Source organism: Zingiber officinale, chromosome 6A (assembly GCF_018446385.1).
Source record: "Zingiber officinale cultivar Zhangliang chromosome 6A, Zo_v1.1, whole genome shotgun sequence".
Classification (NCBI taxonomy): Eukaryota; Viridiplantae; Streptophyta; class Magnoliopsida; order Zingiberales; family Zingiberaceae; genus Zingiber; species Zingiber officinale.
Window position 1 is genome coordinate 15,409,831 of NC_055997.1, and position 21,334 is coordinate 15,431,164.

A 21,334-nucleotide genomic window follows, 5' to 3' on the forward strand; every position below is an offset into this window, starting at 1 on the left:
GAACAATCAATTCAATGGGATTCTATTCACAATCAACCTATAAAGAACACCAACAACAGCAATTCATGATATCACGGCAACAATGACAGTACTTTAGATAAACTGGCTAGAACCAAACAAGGCTAGCAATTACCAGAGCACCAACAAGAAATAGCAATGCCTTGAGATAGACATCAGCTTGTTGTCCATTGTGAACTTCCCGGGGAAATCCATGAACATGGTGCCCCCCTGGAATGCATGGCCATACCCGTAAGGAAAACCAGTGCCGGGGCCATAAGCCACAGTTGCAGCAGGGAACCCATGAACTTGAAAGCTAAGCACCGGGAACAAGCCACCGATGGCAGCAGAGAATGTGTAGTAGTTACCAAACCTAGTGCTGCCCACCGGAGCTCCGCCCATGAACCATGGATTCCCATGGTGAAAGTTGTTTAGGTCGGGCGGCGGCAGTGGCGTCGTTGCAGGCCTCTGCCCAGCTGGGCGGTGAGGAATGTTCATACTAGGTGACATTTTCGACCGTGGGTCTGTGGAATTCTTCCCTCAGCCATAGAGAGGTACCAACTTTTCTTCCTCGACGATGGCCTTGTAGACAGGGCATTCAGAAGATTGAGCGTGACTATGGAGCCATTGGTAGAGGCAGGGCCAGCAGTAGAGGTGACCACAGAGGGTCACCACAGGGTCTTGGGCCAACTCGAAGCAGATGTTGCATTCAAAGCTACTTGCATCATTGCTGCAACTATTTCGCTGAAGGAAGAGCTCTGCGGATCCCCACTAGACGAAGACGATGACTCCCCAATTCCACTTGCCATCTATGAAGCCGCAAAATCGAAACTTACAAAACGAGAAGAAAAGAAACAACCAACGAGGAAGATACAACAAAACCTGATCGGAATTGAAAACACTGATTAAACGAATTATTCAACGGGATTCAATGAATCGTCGAACAACCAAACCCTAGCATATGCTCGCGAACGCGGAATCAGAATCAAATGATCCAACGAGATACCTTTGCGAGATCATAATTCCCAAATAATAATACTCGTATCTTCTATCGTTCTAGGGTTGAACTTGACGACATAAACAGATCTCAGACGCGAAAGAGGGCAAATATGTGAGTTCACCCACAAAAGAAAATCTCACGAACTCACAAACAAAAACCTAATCGATAGTGAGAGTAGAGATCAAGGAGTACCTGGAACCGAAACCGATCGGGACGAGGCGAAGAGAGACTTCGAACAGTCACAAATCGAGGAAGGAGATGCAGACGAAACAGACTCATGAATGAGGAACGATCGAGCACGCATTCCTCGATTCCTAGGGCGGAGGAAGCTTCCAAATACTTTCATTGTCACGACACTACCGGATCTTTTTTATCCAACGGGTTCAGGTTCAAACCCGTTAGCATTCATTTTGATAATTTACCTTCTCTTCATAATGATGTCTCCTAATTTTCAATCTCTTAACTTCATTAAAAAAAATGTGAATATATAAATATAGCATAATTTTGAATAATTTTTTTAATTCAATATCACCTTTTATTTTTACTAAAATTTCCATAATATACTAATTTTATGTTAAAATAAAGTATCTAATTGATTTCTCAATTTTTATTAAAAACAATTGAAATTTGCACAATATTTTTGTCATGTATATAAAACATTCTAAATATGTATAACTAGAATAAAATATGGTATATTTGAGGTTAACAAGATTGAGCCTGTTTTCTTCGTATCATTCGAAGTAAAACGAAAGATGATAGCACCTGAAAGCAACAGTAGAACGGCAGGATGTTTTTTTAATTAGCTTTTAAGAATTGAGATTCAGTTTTAATAAATTAACAGATGAATTTTTTTAATGATTAATTAATCAAAAAATGTACTATTTATATAGACGACAGTATAATTTAAGGACATCATGTCTACTATCAACTAGTAAGTAATCAAATCTTTACAAGGGAAGGTTCAAATGGAAAATAAAGAAGAGGTGGAAGAGGATAGAAGCTTTATTGTGAATGAGATTTTAGTCCCACTTTGAGAGTTTCAAGGTATGTTGGTTAGTTTATATTGATTCACATGCATTGAGAATGTGAACAAATGTATGAGGAGAAGCCCTCTCTCACGCGTGGGTGCCCAGGGGGAGTGCAAATCCAGGGCCCGAAATACACTGAATCATGTTAACTCATGTGCATGTCAAGTGGAACAACCAACCTTTTGATGTTGTGTAACGGATTTAATGCAGAATCGAAACGGTCGAGTGATAATGAGTGAGGTGGGGAGAATGTATTTCAAGGAAACTGCGACTCTACAGGCCTCGGTCAGCTTGCCCGGTCTCTTCGTCCGCCCAGTCGACCCCTTCGCTTGACCGACCTCTCCACTCGCCCGGTCGGTCTCTTCATCCATCCGACCAACTTCTCTGACCGCTCGGCCTGTCGCTTCACCCGAACGCCTCCCTGTCGCTTCGCTCGCCCGACCTACCTCTCACCAGGCCTGTCTGCTCACCGACTTGCCTCTCGCTAGGCATGTCTGCCTGCGTGACCGTATTGCCCGGTCTGCCTTACTGCTCGATTGTCTCTCTGGTTGGACGACTGCTCTGTCCAATCGGACTCTGTGCTCTCGACTGCTCGACTTTGCAACACAGACCTACTGCTTAACAGATCTGTCCGCTCGACGACTAAGTACGATCTGCCACTCTTCGGTACATAGTAGAAACCAGCCCTTGCTAGGAGAAGGTCATCTCTATTGTAAATTGAATTTAACTTTTATGTAATTTTAAATTCAACTAAGTCTCCAAAAATCTCCGACAACAAATTATTTTTTCTCAACATAAACTTCCCTGTGGTTACAAATAGGAGAAGGTTAAGGGTAGATGAGATTTAAATGACAATTTTTTATATAAATATCAAGTATTCATATCTTAACCTCCAACTAATTTTAAGATAGATAGTTTGCCTCGTATTTTATCCATACAAAAAATTCAAGCACGGTAACTCCTTGTATGGCTCCCCAGCTTCCCTAGTAATTCAAGTATCATAGACAAGGTAAGGCTTAAGGCATAGGTCTTGAATAAAATTAGAGTCGTCATTATTATATATTTTTTTAAATGTGTGAGTATTTTATGGTTGATCTATCTGGAATCTAAAAAGATAGAATTGTCGAAATGACGTGACTGGAATGCTGATCAAATTGTCATGCCTCGGAGGTGGAGGGTATGATGAGCTGTCTCTAATGTTGACCAAATCGTCATGAGACCTCCGGTCAATACTACCAGTAACCAGCGACCAGGTTGTCCTGGTCCCTGGTACCTCGATGCTCAAGGTATGTCCCAAAAACACATAAGCAGTCCAATAATAGTAGAGCAATGAAATGACTAAATAATGAGTATGTTGACGTACCCTGAGCAACACCCTCTAGTAGATTGGTGAGCTGATCAAGTCGTCGTGATCCAGAAGAGTAGATAAATGTGAGCTGGATGGGAAGCTCAGTCCGGAGGCGACGACACAGAGCCCAGTGCGGTATGGATCCGGAAGACAACACACAGTCAGAATACAGTACCGACGCATAGGTAGAAATATGGCAACGACACGCAGGCCAGAACAAGATAACGGCTCATAGGCCGAATAATACCCACAGCTCACAATCGTAATAGTGGTACAAAGGCGGATCGGCGTCGGAAGCATACGATAGTACAGATCAGAGGTCGTTTGCGACAATGGGAACCGGATGTGGCTCGGGGTTGTGTGGCGACGACATGTATACACGAGAAGGGGAGAGGAGCAGTGTCGGAGTCGTCAACCGATATCGACGTCGGCCTCCATGAGGCGGCGAATCAAAACCCAGTGCCTCCGTGTGAGGCAGCGAAGGAGACATCCAGCGCAACTCCATGGTGGCAGTGGAAGACATGGGTCGGCCGATGGCTGAAGCTGGAGGCGGCGACTAGAAGGAGCAGAGCCGACGTGAAGCACTGCACGGGATCCGTGGTAGCAGTGGCCCTAAGGCCTGAGGCGGCGATGAGGTCTGATCGCTACTGCTTGCAGCGCCGACGGCCTATTAAAACAATCAGCAATATCTGGACACCTTGCACTGACCAAATTCCTTATACTCGCCTCATCACATACAGCACTGCATTTGGGTGTCATGCATCTAATGCGACGGCTTTGTCCATCATTTATCTTCACTATAAAATGCTCAGTCCAACAATCATTGCAGAAAGTATTCCCACAGTCCATTTCAGTGATTGCATCTGTAGGAACGGTCTCAAAACATACATCACAGGTGACAGGATTCACTGAAGTGGATAAGCCTTTGTTATCGACAACGGTTACTCCTGCTTGTGAGAACAATCTGTCCCTTCCCTTTTGATCGAGCAACTCAAAGATCCTCTCAACATCCCAGCGGTAATGAATAAGAAGGGTCCTCGCATGCTGCTCTTTAAGAGCCAGCAGCTCCATCACCTTCCGCAAATCCTCTTTCTGTGTTGCTAGAAGGGACTCTTTTGTGATAACTGACGACAGTGAGCAGTGGCACTCTTCCTCGCGCCCGTCTTCGAGGCCCTGTAGGACATTCTCTTCGATAACGCCTTCATGATCAGTGAGGTAGCAATCCTTCAAATCACTCGACGAAAGGTAGTCCTCCTCGTCTGCCATGCTGGGCTCGACGGCGAATCGAAGGGAGGCGTTGCGATCGGATGGACTCGGGCAGAGGCGATGGAATTGGGAGATGGCAGCGGAGCAGCTTCGAGAGGAAGGCAAGCGAAGCAAAAGTGAGATAGGAGGAAACGAGATGAGGAAATAGAGAGTAGGGGCGGTAGATGCGGGCGATGGCGGGATCGGCGAGCTCGCAGGGTTCGAGCTCCAACTCCGCGAGGAAAGAGGCCCTAGGCAAGACGGCGGGGGCGCCGCAGACCTCGCATGCGGAGGCAGCGGTTGGGTTGGAGAAGGGAAAGGCACGGCACGACCATCGCGAGACCTCGGAAAGAGTAGAAGACGAAAATGGAAATGAAGGAGAAGAGGTGACGGGGACGGGAGAGAGGCAGACTTGGCAGGAGAAGGTATGAGATGGAGCGTTTTCCAAAAACCTTTCCTCTTCCCCTTTTTTGGTTGCAAGCCCGAGACCCCCTTAAAATTTCCTTTGGCGGAGAGCAAAATCAAAACGAACGCCTCCAATGATGAAAAGCAAAATCTTTTCTATGCGAACACACCCAAATCTTTAACTTGTGCAAAGAGGAATGTTTAGTTTAGAAGAACATGAGTGGCGAATAGAAATAGAAATGATTGATTGATATTATTATTATTTGGATTATAGGAATAGGAATATAAATAAGAAAATGAATCTTTGAAATTGGGTAATAACTCATTCTCATGTATCTCCCTTTCAATGAGTCATTATCCTATTTTCATCAATCAAAATATTTCCTTATTTCAAAAATACCCTTACCTAAAATTAAAATTTTCTCCCTTAATATCAAATATCAAAATATATTTATTTATTTATTCTTTCATATCACTTCTCTCTCCTTGTTCTCTCTCATCATATTTTCTCTCTCATCATTTTATCACATATTTTTTCTCTCATCAATCTCTCCCATCACACACTCTCTTTTTTTTCTCATCACGCTTTCTCTCTCATCATACTTTCTCTCTCAATCTTTTCCAGCACACTCTCTTTTTTCTTTTTCTCTCATCATATTTTCTCTCCTCAATCTCTCCCATCACACTCTTTTTTTTCTTTTTTTCTCATCACACTTTCTCTCTCATCACACTTTCTCTCTCATCACACTTTCTCTCTCCTTAATCTCTCTTGTCACACTCCCTCCTTTTTTTCCTCAACGCACTTTCTCTTTCATCATACTTTCTTACTCATCATACTTTTTCTCTTCTCAATCTCTCCCATCATACTCATTGTTCTCTTTTTTTCTCATCACACTTTCTCTCTCATTATACTTTCTTTCTCACCATACTTTCTCTCTCCTCAATCTCTCTCATCACACCGTCTCTCCTAATTTTTTTCTCATTACATTTTCTCTCTCTTCATCCTCTCCCATCATACTTTTTCTCACATCAGATTTTCTCTCTCATCTTCTTTTATCATGCTCTCTCTTATCACACTCTCTTTTTTCATTTTCTCTCATCACACTTTCTCTCTCTTCATTCTTTCTCATCACACTTTCTCTCTCATCATTCTCTTTCATCATATTTTTCTCTCACATTCATCTTTCTATCACATCTATTTTTTTTCTAGTATTTTCCTTTAAGGGTAAAAAAGAAAATTTTGATTTATTCCGATAAAAAATATGCAACTAACCAAACATTACTTTTAAGAGTGATATCCATGCTCATGCTCATTCACATTCCACAATACAATGATTCCTATTCCGATTCCTATTCCTATGAAAAAACCAAACACCCCCTAAAATATTCTCCCACTTCTCCATAGTTCCCTTTGGATCCATAGATATATCCGTATCAACTAAAAATCATAATATCGCATTGGACTAGTAATAGCATTGTCCATCTACATCACGTGGTAAAAGGATGATTCATTCGGTACAATATTACATCACGCCGTTATGTGTGCAAGGAACTTTTCTATTTTGCTCTAATGATGCTTTGATTTTTGCTTCTAATTTCCCCATTCAATCTATCAATTAATTCCAGATTAATTACAATTTTACATTTTCCTAAAATTCCACCTACTGCTAGAATATAAGACTCAATTTCATTTTTTTCCATAATATTTTATAATTAAATAATCTATCAATCATCTCATTCTATCATAAGGGTTATGTGTTTTTTCTCTATCATCTTTGATTCTATCAAATGATGTCCTTAACCTCCTTCGTAGAGCGAAAGAGGTGAAGATCGAGTTTTTAATTATGTCGGCACTCAACACAAGTAATTCTTATTATCTAAATTCGTTCATATACTTGATAAGATCCGCTTTACGATAGAAATCTATGATTATGGGATCGAGCTTATGTCACGTTCTACCGTCTTAAAATATATCATACATTTCCTCCATCGTCAGTAATTCTATCAAAGGACCTTCTTATCTCCGCTCGAATAATATTTCTTTTTTACTATTTTCTTCTCTTTTGAAATATTCTTTATTATTTTATATAAAAGATAAATTATGAATTGAATGGACCCAAACAAAGTTGGAAAAATAGATTAATAGCAATTGCATGAGAAATTTTTCCACATTTTTTCTTATTTTCGTTGCAAGCAAAATATCAAATTACTACCATCACAATTCACACTTAAAAAATTATGAAATATGATACTTTTTAAGTGCACTTATCTAGTTTATTATATACTTTTAAGTGTATAAATTAGGTTTTTAAATGCATAAATTGTTAGTTAGAGCCCTAGAGCCAATCATATGATGATTGCTGTATGAACTCGATGTATTATATTCCTATATACTTATAAAGGCATTTCTTTATGGTTATTATACTTACTTGTATTGGTGTCAAATAACTAAGTATAATAATGTCCTTGAGTAGAAGGTTCATATCTATATCAATTGATTGGTTGAATCGATAGTGAGATGATATAGAGAACACTACTCTTAATCATTCCTAGTCAAATATTAACATTCAGGGACAATGTTAATGCGACGAGACTAGCATGTAGGTCAACTCGTTGACTTGATATCACAAGTCATGGATATAAAGATATCAAGTTGACACATGGGTATGCATTAGAGAATGTATACTGAATGACCCGCCATGAGAAAGTATCATGAATCGTTATATGAGTTTCATATACTTTCTCATGTGACTATTAGTATGACTATTAGTCCTTGGACCTGAAGTTACCATGATTCCCTACATAAGGAGTTGTATACTTTGGTTTCGTCAAACGTCACCCGTAACTGGGTGGACTATAAAGGCGATTACTGGGTATGTAACAAATTATGCGGAGGGATGTGAGTGATGTAGATGAGATCTATCCCTTCTATATGACGGGAGTGACATCATCATTCTTGATAGAGTGAGACCACTAAATGCATGGTCATGCCCAAATGAGTCAATATGAGATATTGAGCTCATTTGTTTATAGTGAGTCTACTTGGAGTTCAAGATATAGATTAATTAGATGATGACATGGTCTATGCCTCAATTTAATCAATCTAGATGTCAAGGATAGAAGGACATTATCATATATTGTGAAGGGTCACAATTAGTAGTCACAAGGTGATGTTGGATCTCAATATTCTTGTAACTTGGGTAGTAATAATGTGTTGCTAGATACCGCTCATTACTTATGCTTCTAAATGGGTTTAGGAGCATTGTCAATGTTACAAGAACCTATAGGGTCATACACAAAGGGTAATTAGATGGAGAATAGGTTCATATGATGAACCAAGAGGATTAGGTTCATATGATGAACCAAATTGGATTAAGAGTAATCCAAATTAGACTAATTGAGTTGGACTCAATTTGATTCATGTATTGAATGAGTCTAATTTATATTATGACTCATTGAATCAATTTAATTTAATGGATAGAGATTCACTAAATTAAATTGACTTGAATCAAAGGTTGGATTTGATCAACCATGGGAGAATTTAAGTCAAGTTTGACTTGACTTGAGAGGGAAGATGAAGGGTCAAGTTTGACTTGACCTTGACTTGACCAAATGTCATGTCATTGTGACTTGGCATAGGGTCGGCCAATGATGATGTGCCACATCATCTAGGCAACTTCATGGTATGTCACCTCATGAGGGAAACCAAGATTCTTGACTCTTGAGATTCCATGGAGGTTACAAACCTCATTGAAGTGGCCGACCACTTTTAGTGATGAAATGAATTGATTTTTCATTCAAGGCATCATCTTCTTCCTCCTCTCTTCCTTCTTGCTCTCCCTCTCATCCTTCCTGAGACTCCTTTAGGGTGCTAGCACACTCTAAGGTTTCTTCTTCATCTTTTGTTCGTGTGGATACTTCTAGAGGTGTGTACACTTGAACACACTTGAGATCTGACGGACCTTGGACAAGCGGGATTTGCGAAGGGCTTCGCTTCAAAGGTATACTCACTTTCTTGTAGATCTAGTGTAGATCTAGGGTAGGAAACATGTACATGTAAATTTTTATATATCTTCGCACGGATCCGTGGCAAGACTTCGGGATTTCCGCAATGCAAAAAGCGATTTTTGCGGCCCGAAAGTCCCAACAGTGGTATCAGAGCCACGTGCGAAGCGTGTACTTGTTTCATTTGTATTTTTATGAAAAATATCATATCTGTAAGTTTCTGTAACTTTACTATTTTTATAGATTTTATGGGTATTTTTCTCGTAGAGGCGAAACAACAAGTGCTAGGACACTTGTAGCCTTCGACTACCGAGAAAAACTTTCCGAAACGGCTAGGTCCCGCCCAAATTGTTTTGGGACAGCGGCTTAAGACGCTGTTAGATCGTAGTAGGACACTCGTGATACTCATTTCACGAAAAGGGGCACTGCCCCTAACCCCGCAAGGGGCATTGTCCCGCGATCGCGCCCGAAAATCGCTAAACGGGACTGTCGAGAAATTTTAACTCATAAAATTATAAAAACAGTAGTAAAATTATAGAAATTTATATAAATACATAATTTAGAATTATGTATGATTTTTTTATGGTCATGGCCCAAAAATCCAATTTGATTGGACTAAATGTGTTGTAATTCATAATATGGCTTGCGCATCATTTTGTGTGATGTGCGTGTTGTATATATTATACGACCTGTGTGTCGTACCTCCCTCATTTTTATTTCCTGTTGTAAATAGATTTTTATACTCGAATGTAATTCGAGTTTCATATCTGTAATGTACAAAAAAAAATGGGGCGGTGGAAGGTCGACTCGAGAAGGAACGACGAGGAGGGTGCAAGCAACACATGGTGGTCAAAGGGAGGAGCTTGGAGAAGTTGTTGACCCTACGTTAACCGTCCGATCTTCTCATTGGCTTGAGAAGATTGTAGTAGGGCCATGACCTAATTAAAATTTAATTAATTGCTTGTGTATGTGATGCATGATAATGTAGAGTAATTAATTAGTACCTTGATGCGTATAAGATACGAATCCATGATTAGATTAGATCTAAATCAACTCAACTCGAAATGCCTACCAAGTTCGGATACCCATCACTACCTCGATCATTTGTTGTTGTTGAATCTGTCAAAGCAATGCAACGCATTTTATCTTGGTAGGGTGCGGAGGGACAATCTTGGTCCCGCCTATCAAAGTTTGGGTGTGTACAAACTTAATTGGATTAAGTATAACTAGTTAACTCAATTGGATCGAGTATAACTATAGGTATTTTTCCAATGGTTGGAAAATAGGACAAACTCACATTTATATTAAATCTTGGGTGATTTAGCCAAAGCTAACTCAAGTTTTAATATAAATGAGGATCTTGATCATATAAACAAGAGTTGCGTAGAGATGTAATTAATAATTAGTTATCTACCGATCATACTAAGTCTTGGGCGATTTAGCCAAAGTTAACTCAAGGCGTAGTATGATGTGGATCTTGTCCCGCATGAATTATAGTTCATTGGTTAGAATCTAGTAAGTGTGGTTTGACCACATCCATGACCCAATTCTACAAAAATTCTATAATTCAGTAGGGGCATCATTTAATTAAAGGTCTAATTAAATGATTAGTGGAATATGATATTTATTCTCTGCTTTATTTATGTTGTAGATTGTCATGTCGACAAACACGAACTCCTTCTTCCTGCGTTCTGTCCTTGACAAGGACAAGCTCAATGGAGCTAATTTCCTGGACTGGTACAGAAATTTGAGAATCATTCTCACACAAGAACGAAAACTGTATGTCCTGGAGCAGCCCATTCCGGAGGCACCTACTGCCACTGCCACACGAACTAACCGAGATGCTTATAAGAAGCATCAAGATGATGCATTAGATGTGTTATGCCTTATGCTCATGACCATGAACTCTGAGCTTCAGAAGCAATACGAGTTGATGGGTGCTTATGATATGATTGAACATCTTCGTCAACTATATCAATGACAAGCAAGGCATGAGAGATTCGAGATCTCCAAGGCACTGTTTCAGTGCAAGATGTAAGATGGGACTCTCGTAGGTCCATATGTGCTCAAGATTATTGGGTACATAGAAAATCTACAGAGGTTGGGATTCTCACTTGGCCAAGAGCTAGTCATAGACTTGATCTTGCAATTCTTACCAGAGAGCTACAGACAATTTGTCATGAATTACAACATGAACAAAATTGACAAGCCACTGCCCGAGCTGCTAAGCATGTTGAGAACTACTGAGCTAAACCTTAAGAAGGTAAGGCCCAACTCCATTTTGATGGTACAAAAGCATAAGGGCAAGGGTAAGCCTAAAGGCAAAGGAAAGTCACAAGACAAGGGCAAAGGCAAGGCACTGAAACTCAAAGGAGGGGTTGCCAAGGATGCTATCTACTTCCACTGCGGTCAGACCGGGCACTGGAAGAGGAACTGCAAAGTTTACCTAGAAGATCTTAAGAAGAAGAGAAGTGAGACTTTTACTTCAGGTATATATGTTATAGAAGTCAATCTATCTATTTCTGCATCATGGGTATTAGATACCGGATGTGCTTCTCATATTTGTACTAATGTGCAGGCGCTGAGAAATAGCAGGGCATTGACGAAAGGTGAGGTGGACCTACGAGTAGGCAATGGAGCATGGGTTACTGCTGTTGCTGTAGGGACTTACTTTCTATCTCTGTCCTCTGGGATTGTACTAGAATTAGATGAATGTTGTTATGTGTCTGCTCTTACTAAGAACATAATTTCAGTTTCTTGTTTGGACAAGAAAGCCTTTTCATTTATCATAAAGAACAAATGTTGTTCCGTCTATTTAAACGATATGTTCTATTGTAGTGCACATCTGATGAACAGACTCTATATTCTAGACTTAGAGAACCCCATCTATAACATAAATACCAAAAGGTTCAAATCAAATGAAATGAACCAAACCTATCTCTGGCATTGTCGCTTAGGTCATATAAATGACAAACGCTTATCCCAGCTCCATAAAGATGGTTTGTTGGACTCATTTAATTTTGAATCATATGAGACATGCGAGTCATGCCTACTAGGCAAAATGACCAAGACTCCCTTTAGTGGACACAACGAGAGAGTGACTGATTTGTTAGGACTTATACATAGTGATGTATGTGACCCTTTCAATGTCACTACCAGAGGTGGTTATAGGTACTTCATTATCTTTACTGATGACTTCAGTAGATATGGTTATGTGTATTTGATGACACATAAGTCAGAATCCTTTGAAAAGTTCAAACCATTCAAGAATGAAGTACAAAACCAGCTTGGCAAAAGTATTAAGATACTTTGATCAGATCGAGGTGGTGAATACCTTAGCCATGAGTTTCGTGACTATCTAGCTGAGTGTGAGAATCTATCCTAACTCACTCCTCCTGGAACACCATAGTGGAATGGTGTATCTTAAAGGAGGAATTGTACCCTATTAGATATGGTGTGATCTATGATGAGTCACACAGATCTTTCTATATCTCTTTGGGGCTATGCTATATACACAACAACCTTCATACTTAATCGTGTTCCATCCAAGACTGTGATAAAGACACCATATAAAATATAGACTGGGAGAGATGCCAGGTGTCTTTTATGAGGATTTGAGATTGTGAGGCTTACATTCGACGTCAAGTCTCGGACAAACTGGGACCCAAATCCGATAAGTGCTATTTTATAGGATATCCCAAGGAAACGAAGGGATATTACTTCTGCATTCCCAGTCAACACAAAGTAGTTGTGGCTAAGACTGGGATATTCTAGAAAGGAATTTTGTTTCTAGAAAAACTAATGGGAGTAAGTTCAATCTTGAAGAAGTTCAAGATATGGACCATAGCATTGAAACCTTGATGGAAGTTGAACTGGAACCACAAAGTGTTGTGGATGATGAGATTGTTCCACAAGGAGTTGAGAAACAACAACCAGTTCATATAGACCTACCTCTTCGCAGGTCTGATAGGGTACGTCGTCAGCTTGAGAGATACTCATTTCTCTTGTCTGACCATGATGACGTTATGCTCGTTGAGAATGAGCTTACCTCCTATCAGGAGGCTGTGAAGAGACCAGATTCTGAGAAGTGACTAGAGGTCATGAGATCTGAGATGCAATCCATGTACACCAACCAAGTATGGACTCTGGTTGATCCACCTGAAGGCATCAAACTCATTGGGTGTAAGTGGGTCTTTAAGAGAAAGACTGATATGGATAGACTTATTTATAAAGGTCGTTTAGTAGCTAAAGGTTGCAAGCAAATTCATGGTATTGACTATGATGAAACATTTTCTCCAGTAGCGATGTTTAAGTCTATTCGGATCATGCTTGCTATTGCAGCATACCACGATTATGAGATCTGACAGATGGATGTCAAAACCATGTTTCTGAATGAAAACTTGCTCGAGGATGTGTACATGACACAACCTGAGGGTTGTGTAGATCCACAGCATACTGGCAGAGTATGCAAGTTGCATAAGTCCATTTATGGGCTAAAGCAAGCTTCTCGGAGCTGGAATCTTCGATTCGATGATGCGATCAAATAGTTTGATTTCATCAAGAATAAAGATGAACCCTGTGTCTACAAGAAGGTTGAGATAGATCTAAGAGATTGCTTGGCCTAAGTCAGAGTACATATGTTGACAAGGTATTGCTACGGTTTGCCATACAGAATTCCAAGAAAGGATTTTTGCCGATGTCACATGGTGTGAGTCTTTCGAAGACTCAAAGTCCCTCTTCTAGAGAGGAGAGAGACCGCATGGATAAGATTTCTTATGCTTCAGCCATAGGATCTATCATGTATGTCATGCTATGTACTCGCCCTGATGTGTCGTATGCTTTGAGTATGACGATCAGATACCAGTCAGATCCAGGTGTGTGTCACTGGATAGCGGTCAAGAATATTCTTAAGTACTTGAGAAGGACTAAAGAATATTTCTTGATATATGGAGGCGATGATGAGCTAGCTGTAAAGGGTTACAGTGATGTCAGCTTCCAAACTGACCAGGATGACTATAGATCGCAGTCTGGGTCCATGTTTTGCTTTAATGGTGGTGCTGTGAGCTGGAAGAGTTTGAAGCAGGACACAGTTGTTGATTCTACAACAGAGGCCGAGTATATTGCTGCATCAGAAACAGCAAAGGAGGCAGTTTGGATCCGCAAGTTTATTACTGAGCTTGGGGTGGTTCCTAGCATAGCAGATCCTATAGAGCTCTATTGTGACAACAATAGAGCAATTGTGCAGGCTAAGGAACCTTGCTCACACCAACGGACCAAACATATACTACGGCGCTTCCATCTCATTCGAGAGATTATCGATAGAGGAGATGTGAAGATTTGCAGAGTACCCACAGAGGCTAACATCGTTGATCCCTTGACCAAAGCTTTGGCACAGAGAAAGCATGATGGTCACACTAGGTCATTGGGTCTTAGAGCCTACACTGATTGACACTAGTGCTAGTGGGAGATTATTAGTTAGAGCCCTAGAGTCAATCATATGATGATTGTTGTATGAACTCGATGTATCATATTCCTATATGCTTATAAAGGCATTTCTTTATGGTTATTATACTTACTTGTATTGGTGTCAAATAACTAAGTATAATAGCGTCCTTGAGTAGAAGGTTCATATCTATATCAATCGATTGGTTGAATCGATAGTGAGATAATATAGAGAACACTACTCTTAATCATTCCTAGTTAAGTATTAACATTCAGAGACAATGTTAATGCGACGAGACTAGCATGTAGGTCAACTCGATGACTTGATCTCACAAGTCATGGATATAGAGATATCAAGTTGACATATGGGTGTGCATTGGAGAATGTATACTGAATGACCCGCCATGAGAAAGTATCATGAATCGTTATATGAGTTTCATATACTTTCTCATGTGACTATTAGTATGACTATTAGTCCTTGGACCTGAAATCACCATGGTCCCTACATAAGGAGTTGTATACTTTGGCTTCGTCAAACGTCACCCGTAACTGGGTGGACTATAAAGGCGATTACTGGGTATGTAACAAATTATGCGGAGGGATGTGAGTGATGTAAATGAGATCTATCCCTCCTATATGACGGGAGTGACATCATCATTTTTTATAGAGTGAGACCACTAAGTGCATGGTCATGCCCAAATGAGTCAATATGAGATATTGAACTCATTTGTTTATAGTGAGTCTACTTGGAGTTCAAGATATAGATTGATTAGAGGATGACACGGTCTATGCCTCAATTTAATCAATCTAGATGTCAAGGATAGAAGGACATTATCATATATTGTGAAGGGTCACAATTAGTAGTCACAAGGTGATGTTGGATCTCAACATTCTTGTAACTTGAGTAGTAATGATGTGTTGCTAGATACCGCTCATTACTTATGCTTCTAAATGGGTTTAGGAGCATTGTCAATGTTACAAGAACCTATAGGGTCACACACAAAGGGTAATTAGATGGAGGATAGGTTCATATGATGAACCAAATTGGATTAAGAGTAATTCAAATTAGACTAATTGAGTTGGACTCAATTTTTTTCATGTATTGAATGAGTTTAGTTTAGATTATGACTCATTGAATCAATTTAATTTAATCGATAGAGATTCACTAAATTAAATTGACTTAAATCAAAGGTTGGATTTAATCAACCATGGGAGAATTTAAGTCAAGTTTGACTTGACTTGAGAGGGAAGATGAAGGGTCAAGTTTGACTTGACCTTGACTTGACCAAATGTCATGTCATTGTGACTTGGCATAGGGTTGGCCAATGATGATGTGTCACATCATCAAGGCAACTTCATGGTATGCCACCTCATGAGGGAAACCAAGAGTCTTGACTCTTGAGATTCTATGGACAGGGGCGTAGCCACCTTAAGGAGAGGGGGTGCGACCGCCCCCTCTCACATTTTATATATATATATATATATATATATATATATATATATATATATATATATATAATCACTTTGAGTAGTTAGAAAATTAAAATTGGTCATATATTTGGAAAGTTCGTGATCTAAGTTATCCATTGGTACCACTTCTACAAGGAAATATCACGATTTGAAATGTTAAGTATTAAATTTAAAAAATAAAATATATAATAATAAATTGATGAACTAAATCGTAGGGCACAAAGTAAGGAAGCTAAATTAAAATTGAATCGAGTTTGAACTAAATTTAACGAGTAGATATGGAGATAAGTATTATGTTGATTCAAATTGGAATTGATTTGAAGTTGAGTTATGACCGAACCAAGTTTAATGTTTAAACGAGTTCAAACGAATTCAAACGATTTAAAAAGAATTAGGATATTTTGGACCCAACCTTTCATTTTTTTTCTCTCCCTCTTCTCCCTATACATGTTACATCCTAACTGTACCGTATGCCACCCCTTCGCTCATTCCTCTCTTTTATTTTTTTTCCTCTTCTTCCTCGTTTGCTTCTTCTCCTTCTCTTCTCCAACATTAGAAAACCTACAATTTTTTCCTCTCCTCTTCTAAAGCACAAGAGCTTTTTTCTTCTCCTTTCTCTTCTCCAGCAAGCAAGAAATGTAACACCAATTGCTGCCCTCTTCTAGTAACAAGATCAATTGCAACCATCAACCCCCCTATCTTCTTCCTCTTTTGGTATTTTTTAGGACTTTATTGGCACAGTAAAATAGTCATGTCTTGTCTTACCTTGCTCTCTTTGTGTTATTGCCGAGCTCACCAAAACTAGTCAAGGTTGCTAACAAAGAAAGTAAAGTTCTTTTTTTTTACTTCTTCCCCTCTATTTTATCTTCTCTATTTTTCTCAAAATCAATGATCTTCCAAGAGTTGTAAGTTATTCCTTCCTCATTTCATGAATTTTTGAAAATTGCTCCTCCTAATCGAAAATTCTGGCTACGCCCCTGTCCATGGAGGTTACAAACCTCATTGAAGTGGCCGACCACTTTTAGTGATGGAATGAATAGATTTTTCATTCAAGGCATCATCTTCTTCCTCCTCTCTTCCTTCTTGCTCTCCCTCTCATCCTTCCTGAGACTCCTTTGGGGTGCTAGCATACTCTAAGATTTCTTCTTCATCTCTTGTTCGTGTGGATACTTCTAAAGGTGTGTACATTTGAACACACCTGAGATCCGACGGACCTTGGACGAGCGGGATTTGTGAAGGGCTTCGCTTCAAAGGTATACTCACTTTCTTGTAGATCTAGTGTAGATCTAGGGTAGGAAACATGTACATGTAAAGTTTTATATATCTTCGCACGGATCCGTGACAAGACTTCGGGGTTTCCGCAACGCAAAAAGTGATTTTTGTGGCCCGAAAGTCCCAACATAAATTAGGTTTTTAAGTGTAAAAACAAAAATTACCTAGGGTCACTTCTGCAAGTGACTAAGACATGAGAGAAGATATACTCCGACATTCTGAGTCTCATGGAACATTAAGATGACCCTATTGTAGGTGTATCAAGTGTAAAAATTAAATCCTAAATTGTTTAGGAATACATCCAACTTCTTACCACCCAACAAACTTGAGAGAAATTGAAGTATATATGTGAAGCTAGGGTTGGAACGGCCGACAAGCCTAATAAGGTAATAATTTGAGGACCAAGACTTGCAAGTCTGCTTCGTTCATTTGGGTATTTTCTCAAATGGCAAATGGTCGTGTTGGCCAACAAGTATGACTGTAATAAAGGAAATATTCATCAATATATTTGGTGTTTTTGATAATACATATAATTTTATATATTAGATAAATATTTGACATAAATTATAGAGCCAGCAAAAAGACGACCGCACTCGCTCCAAACATCTCCCATTAATCTATCCCAAGGTCAACAGTGACATAAATCGTAGAGGATAATATTGTTAGTTGAGCTTGATAAAAAACAAGTTAAGTTTGGTTTGTGTTTATACTATTTTTAATGAAATAAGAAAATAATAAGTTTGAGAAAACATAATACTAACGAGACAATTAAGACGTGTGCTTATAGCTCAGTGGATAGAGCGTCTGTTTTTTAAGTAGAAAGTGGTTTGACCTCTACCTGGTTGGTCTATATAGAAATATTAATTTTAAAATTACTAAACTAAACTAAAATTTTGATTAATTTCCTAGTGTGTCTATATAGAATATTAATTTTAAAATTACTAAACTAAACTAAAATTTTAATTAATTATTAACTCTATTAGTGAAACGCTAAGATAATTCCTATAGATTGATATTTAGTCTCACATCTAAAATTTGGATATTATTCAATAAATATAAAATAACTATAAGGTCGAGAGAACATAAAGTCCGTGGGAGGAAGTGATTGGATCGTAGGTATTAAAAAAATCCTTGGGTCACCCATCGCACCAATATGACTATGTAATTGTGGTCCATAAAATCTAATTATATTCCATTATTGGGAGGGCTGAGATATGTGTGGAGCCTTTCATAACTACCCTAAGATAATTCCTATAGAGTGATATTTAGTCCTACATCTAAAATTTGGATATTCTTCTATCAATACAAAATAACTACAAGGTCGAGAGAACATAAAGCCCATGTTGGGAGGGCTGAGAGATTGTAGATTCATGACTATTCTCCATAATTCACTTGGCCTTACAAGTGGATTAGGTTTACATTCCCATGGGCAAAGTTTTTACACAAATAACTCATTGTTTTATTTTCGATGCTTTTGACAGTTTCATTTTTTTTTTTTGTTTATGATAAATTAATCAAATGGATCTAGATTCTAATAGCGATTGCTTGATCTACCAACAAATAAGTTTTTTAACTCAAAGGATGCAATTAGCTATATACGAAGGAGATGGAAAGTTCTTGTTTATCAATTAGTAGAGTTGTCAGTCGGGTGGGTTGGGGTAGTCCACCATCTTGACGAGTCAAGAAATCTCCAAATAAGACCAATTCAAGATGGGTTGAGTTAGATGAGCAACACATCAAAAAGTAATAAATATAGAAAAATCCTTACAATTTATTTAGTTCCATCATTTCATAAATAAACATGTCTAAAAAAATCTCAAATAAATTTTTTTATTCTTGATTTCACACACACACATATATATATATAACGACCCGGCCCCTCGGCCCCTTAGGTAGCCCAACTGACGACCCCTTGGCGGTCCCTTGGGCGGCCCAACTGGCAGCCCAACTGACGACCCCTTATGTCGTCGACCGACGACCCTCAGCCGTGCCATTACTCACTAGGTCTTCCCACCCCTGGCCAGTGGATTTTTGCCTTCCCCAAGATTCGAACTCTAGACCTCCAGGCTAAGTACTAGAGTTTATGAATCCTGGTAGCCAAGTGAGCCGCTCACTTGGCTACCAGGATTCATAAACTCTAGTACTTAGCCTGGAGGTCTAGAGTTCGAATCTTGGGAAAGGCAAAAATTCACTGTAACGTCACGGCCCCTTGGGCAGCCACACTAACAGCCCAACTGGCGGCCCCTGATGGTCCCTTGGGCGGCCACAATGGTGGCCCAACTGGCGACCCCTTATGTCGTCATCCGACGACCCTCGGCAGTATCATTACTCACAAGGACTTCCCACCCCTGACCAGTGAATTTTCGCCTTCCCCAGAATTCAAACTCTAGATCTCCAGGTTATATATATATTAATCCAAGCTATTGGTAAAAAAAATTCATAACTTTCACTAAAATAAACATATTTCAATGTATATTCATAATCCATAATCCATTTTCTTTTAAAAAAAAATCCTTCTCGATTCGTTGGCTAACTTGAACTCACCATTGGACGGCTCACCTGAACAGGCAACCTGCATAGCTTGGTCCATTTAGGCCTCTTTTTTTAATAAATTGATAAAATTTAACTCAATCTATTTAAACTATTTGACATGATGGGTCAACTCGATTGATCCAATCCAAATTGACGACTTTATCTCTTAGTTATTTATTTGTTACTTAAAGTAAAAGATTGATTGCTAATCAAACACTGACTTTCATATCTAAAAATTGATAACCGATGTGACTTACTAAGAAATGCCGTACCACTTATTCTTTGGATGTTGATATAATAGGTAGAGACGGATGTACATATGGGCTATCTTAGGCTATAGCCCAATCCAAATTTTGTCTCTGGATTTTTTTATTTTATTTTTTTTTTTTTTGATTTTTGCGCCTTTCTCATCTCGCCTTCTGTAAACTAGAAGAGAAGGGGAGACAAAGAAGTAAGCGAAGGCAAACAGGAGGGATGCAACCACATAGGTCAACGTCGACTGCCCTCTCAGCTTTCCGTTGGACTCTAATACGCACCATAGGAGCTATCGTCGTCGTCGTCCTCATGGTCCTCCTCTCGTCCACCATTTCTTTTCCCCCATTCCTTCTGTGAGCATCGCGTGAGGTTGCTCGATTTCGTGTGCTTGTTTTGTTGTTTAGGAACGTGAAATTGGATACAAGCGGAAAACTAGCGAGCTATGCAGAAGTTTGCTCTACCCCTAACTTGCAACTTGGATCGAATTTTGGTCCAATTTTCGATGGCAACCTCAAGCTATGCAGGAGTCCTATTTCTAAGTTGCAACTCGGATCAAATTTTGTTCCAAAATTCTTGCCATCGAATTTAATTGAATTTTCAGGACATCAATTTTCGGAACTTACTGCCTCTACCTCACCATCAGCTGCACGTTAGTTAACATTGCATTAGCGATCATGCCTTTTATCATGATCTTCAAATTTTGAATGGTTATGTATCATTACCGGTCAATTAATTTAATAATTTAATAATTTTATAAATAATAAAAAAAAGTATTCAATAAAATTTTTTAATTAAGTGAAATATATATAAAAAATATGAGATGATAACGTACAAAGTGAACTTAATTAGATCAAGGAATCACCCAACTCGAGATTAGCACACCCCACCTCTAATTTCTAGATTCGTCTGTGATAATAGGTACATTACATATCAAACAATAGACGAGCATATTCAAGCCATGATAATATTGAAGAATACACACAAATAAGAAAAAACTCTTGAAGCAATTAAATAAAGAGATCTGTCTTTGGTATGCACCATGCACCGATTCTAGAGAGCTCATAATTGGTCCAAAACATGGTTGAGTTAGTTATTATGGGGTTGATATTACTATAATAGATAAGAGGTCAAATCTCAACAAAGTCGAGAAAAATACCCTACCCGTAATGGTAGTGGCGGATCTAGGGGGAGCGGGGATGTGCTTGAGCACCCCCTTACTCTTGAAAAATTTTATCAATATGCTGCAGTTCGATGGGCAGCGAGAAGGAAGACAAACTCTAGCTCCCTTCTTTGAGCACCCTTTTCCTTTTTTGTCTGGATTCGCCACTGCGTAAT

At 39.1% G+C, this 21,334-nt stretch overlaps 1 protein-coding gene and 1 pseudogene across 1 annotated transcript; both read right to left on the bottom strand.

The window, feature by feature from the left end:
* On the bottom strand, nucleotides 1-806 carry LOC121995928 (annotated as a pseudogene).
* Nucleotides 807-3,985: 3,179 nt separating this feature from the next.
* Nucleotides 3,986-4,639, bottom strand: LOC121994639 (probable E3 ubiquitin-protein ligase ARI2). The gene has a single exon (XM_042548601.1). It carries the CDS (start codon nucleotides 4,637-4,639, stop codon nucleotides 3,986-3,988), a length of 654 nt encoding a protein of 217 aa, XP_042404535.1.
* Nucleotides 4,640-21,334: the final 16,695 nt, after the last annotated feature.

Excerpts from the sequence above, each read along its gene's own strand:
- LOC121994639 (XM_042548601.1), bottom strand. The coding sequence starts at position 4,639 with ATGGCAGACGAGGAGGACTACCTTTCGTCGAGTGATTTGAAGGATTGC.